The following is a 3,469-nucleotide window of genomic DNA, read 5'->3' as shown; positions in this document are numbered from 1 at the left end:
TGTCACTAGGCCATTGGGCCATGTGATTAGGGTATTTTTACCCCAAACAGGGCTCTTATAAACATGCACCGTCTTGTGGTGCTCGTTATTTCTTGACTATAGTTGATGATTTTTCTCGTGTTGTTTGGATTTATTTGCTAGTTGATAAAACTGAGGTTTTCCATATGTTTATGTATTTTGTGGCAATGGTGGATAGACAATTTTCTCAAACAATTAAAATAGTTCAAAGTGACAATGGCACCGAATTTAATTGTTTGCGTGATTTCTTTACTGCAACTGGCATTTTATTTCAAACATCATGTGTGGGTACTCCAAAGCAAAATGGTCGTGTTGAAAGGAAACACAAACATATTTTAAATGTGGGTAGAGCTTTGAGATTTCAAGCTAATTTGCCTATATATTTTTGGGGTGAGAGTATTCTTGCGGCCGCACATTTAATAAACCGAACTCCTTCTCCTGTCTTGAAAAATAAATCCCCCTATGAAATTTTATTCGGCACACACCCATCTTATTCTACCATTCGTACTTTTGGGTGTCTTTGCTTTGCTCACAATAAAAAAGCTAAGGGTGATAAATTTGCAAGTCGGAGTCGTAAATGTGTTTTTGTCGGCTATCCGTTTGGAAAGAAAGGTTGGAGATTATTTGATCTTGATTCAAAGGAATTTTTTGTGTCTCGTGATGTTAAATTCTTTGAAGATGTCTTCCGTTTTCTTGATCCAATTTCCACAAATATCATTCCAGAAAAAATTGCTCCAATACATTTGGATGTGCCGTATGACTTCGATGATGTGAGTATGGGGTTTCAAGAATTTAAGTTGGTGAGGGTTGGGGTATTGTGCCTCAAGTAACCCCACAGTAAGTGCGTGAGCAGCCCTCACCACAGCAGCCAGCAACAAGCGCTCACGGACAGCAAGCAGACCAGTCCGAAAGCAGCCCGCGGCTGGATGCTGCTGGCCACAGGGAGGGCGCGGAGTCTACTGCTGGGTTGCGGCAGCAAGCAGCAGGTGCCCAAGACACGCTGCAGCAGTGTGATGCAAGCAAGGGGGGCACGGAGCCCACTGCCATAACTCGGCAGCAACAAGAAACAGTACCGCAGCCTATGCACACCAAGAAACATGGAGAATTAGGCCGGGGTATGAGACAGAAATTTCCAAATGTCAAACACCGAGACTTTGTTACGCATACAGTCAGTACAAACAGTCCATATCCATCTCACTCTCCTAACACTTCGTCTCCACGGCATCCCTCAGGTACTCCCTACCCTATAGCACATTATATTAATTGTGATAGTTTTTTTCCACATTACAGAAATTATATTGCAGCTATTACTTCTGGAAAAGAGCCACGGTCTTTTAAGGAGGCCATGAAAGATGCAGGTTAAAGACGATCAATGCAAAATGAAATTCAAGCTCTAGAAAAAAATTGCACATGGACAATGGAAGATCTCCCTCCCGACAAACGACCTTTAGGCAGTCAGTGGGTGTATAAAATCAAATATAACTCCGATGGAAGTATTGAACGACTAAAATCCAGATTAGTCGTCTTTGGAAATCATCAAAAGGAGGGTATTGATTATACCGAAACATTTGCTCCAGTTGCTAAAATGGTCATAGTTAGAGCTTTTCTTGCTATGTCCACAATTCCTTTCTTCATGGTGATCTTGCGGAGGAAGTATATATAAAACTCCTCCCAGGTTTTGAATCATCTCATCCGAATAAGGTATGTCGCCTTCGGAAATCTTTGTATGGTTTAAAACAGGCTCCTAGATGTTGGTTTGCCAAACAAACGAAGTCGTTGAAGGCATATGGATTTCGACAATCGTATTCTGATTATTCATTGTTTACTTATACAAAGGGTGTCGTGCAAATTAATGTCCTTGTATATGTGGATGATCTCCGTTGCGTTAAGGGCTTTCAAAGCATATCTTATTGATTGTTTTCATATGAAAGATCTTGGTACTCTGAAATATTTTTTGGGAATTGAAGTGGCTCGTAGCTCTTCAGGCTTGTTCCTATGCCAGATAAAATATACTCTTGAAATCATTACAAAAGCAGGACTATTGGGATCAAAGCCAGCCGGCTTTCCCATGGAGCAGAATCACAGGCTTGGCTTAGCAAGCGGTCCTCTTCTTGATGATCCGGAACCATATCTCAGACTTGTTGGTAGGTTGATTTATCTTGCTGTCACTCGGCCCGATTTAGCATATTCCGTTCATATTTTGTCTCAGTTCATGCATGCTCCAAGAACTGAACATTGGGAGGCAGCTCTGCGAGTTGTAAGATATTTGAAAGGAACTCCGGGTCAAGGAATTTTTCTACGCTCAGACAGTGAATTAACCTTGCAGGGTTGGTGCGATTCAGATTGGGCTGCGTGTCCCTTGACACGTAGATCTTTGACAGGGTGGATAATATTTCTTGGTAAGTCACCTATTTCTTGGAAAATTAAAAAGCAGAAGACGGTCTCTACAAGTTCTTCGGAAGCCGAATATCGTTGTATGTGCGCTACCACAATGGAGTTGATGTGGTTGAAACGGCTACTGTTGAGCTTAGGAGTACAACATCCTAAGGCTATCAAGCTATTTTGTGATAGTCAATCTGCTTTGCACATTGCAAAGAATTCGGTTTTCCATGAGCGGACGAAGCATATTGAAGTTGATTGTCACTTCGTCCGAGATGCTATTTCAAAAGGTTTTATTGATCCATCCTATGTTTCTACACGTGAACAAGGCCCACATCTTTACAAAAGCTCTCGGTAAAGCTCAATTTGATCTACTGCTTGGCAAGTTGGGCATCTTCACTCCACCTACTCCAACTTGAGGGGAGGGGGTGTTAGGAATATAATTAGGAAATCTTACATATCTTTGTGATTGTTATCATATACTTAGTTTCCTAGTTTATAGGCTTAAGATATATCTTGAAGATATTATTTTGTTATGCTTTAGGAAACTATGTACTCTATATATTTGAGGATCAATCAATGAAAAAGGGTAAGCTTGAAGCCCTACTTTGATAGACTGACTTATTTAACCCAAGGGACTCACTTTTTGGCCGGATTGTACTATTGAGGTTCCAAATGGTGAAAAAAAAAATGAGAGGTCCCAAAAGGTGAAAAATGTATAAGGTTAGTCCCCAAACTTATACTTAACTCTAATAAATATATACTTTGTAATTAATGCTCAATTTGTTTTTTTTCCTAAAATTAAGTACCTATAGTCAACTAAGCAGAATTCCTCCAAAAAAAAAAAAAAAAAAAATAACGACTAAGTAGAATATACTCCGTAATAGACTATTAAAAAAATAATTAGAATTAAAAAAAAAGGATAATTTGCCAATTACTACCGCAAGTTAATACCACTTTGTAAATTACTACCGCAAATTAAAAAAGTTGTGAATTACTACTGCAAAAAATTTTAAGATGTTGCGATTACTACCAAACCCCCATTAAACCCAACTATGACGTCATTATATCC

General features: G+C 39.4%; 1 protein-coding gene across 1 annotated transcript; it reads left to right on the top strand.

The window, feature by feature from the left end:
* The first annotated feature begins 1,435 nt into the window (after positions 1-1,435).
* On the top strand, positions 1,436-2,755 carry LOC110701391 (uncharacterized mitochondrial protein AtMg00810-like). The gene is made up of 2 exons (XM_021879048.1): positions 1,436-1,671; positions 1,855-2,755. The coding sequence occupies exons 1-2, from the start codon at positions 1,436-1,438 to the stop codon at positions 2,753-2,755; spliced, it is 1,137 nt and encodes a 378-aa protein (XP_021734740.1).
* The last annotated feature ends 714 nt before the right edge of the window (positions 2,756-3,469 follow it).

Source organism: Chenopodium quinoa, unplaced genomic scaffold (genome assembly GCF_001683475.1).
Source record: "Chenopodium quinoa cultivar QQ74 unplaced genomic scaffold, ASM168347v1, whole genome shotgun sequence".
Lineage (NCBI taxonomy): Eukaryota > Viridiplantae > Streptophyta > Magnoliopsida > Caryophyllales > Amaranthaceae > Chenopodium > Chenopodium quinoa.
The sequence above is the reverse complement of the archived record's forward strand: the minus strand, read 5'-3'. Positions and strand labels throughout refer to the sequence as shown.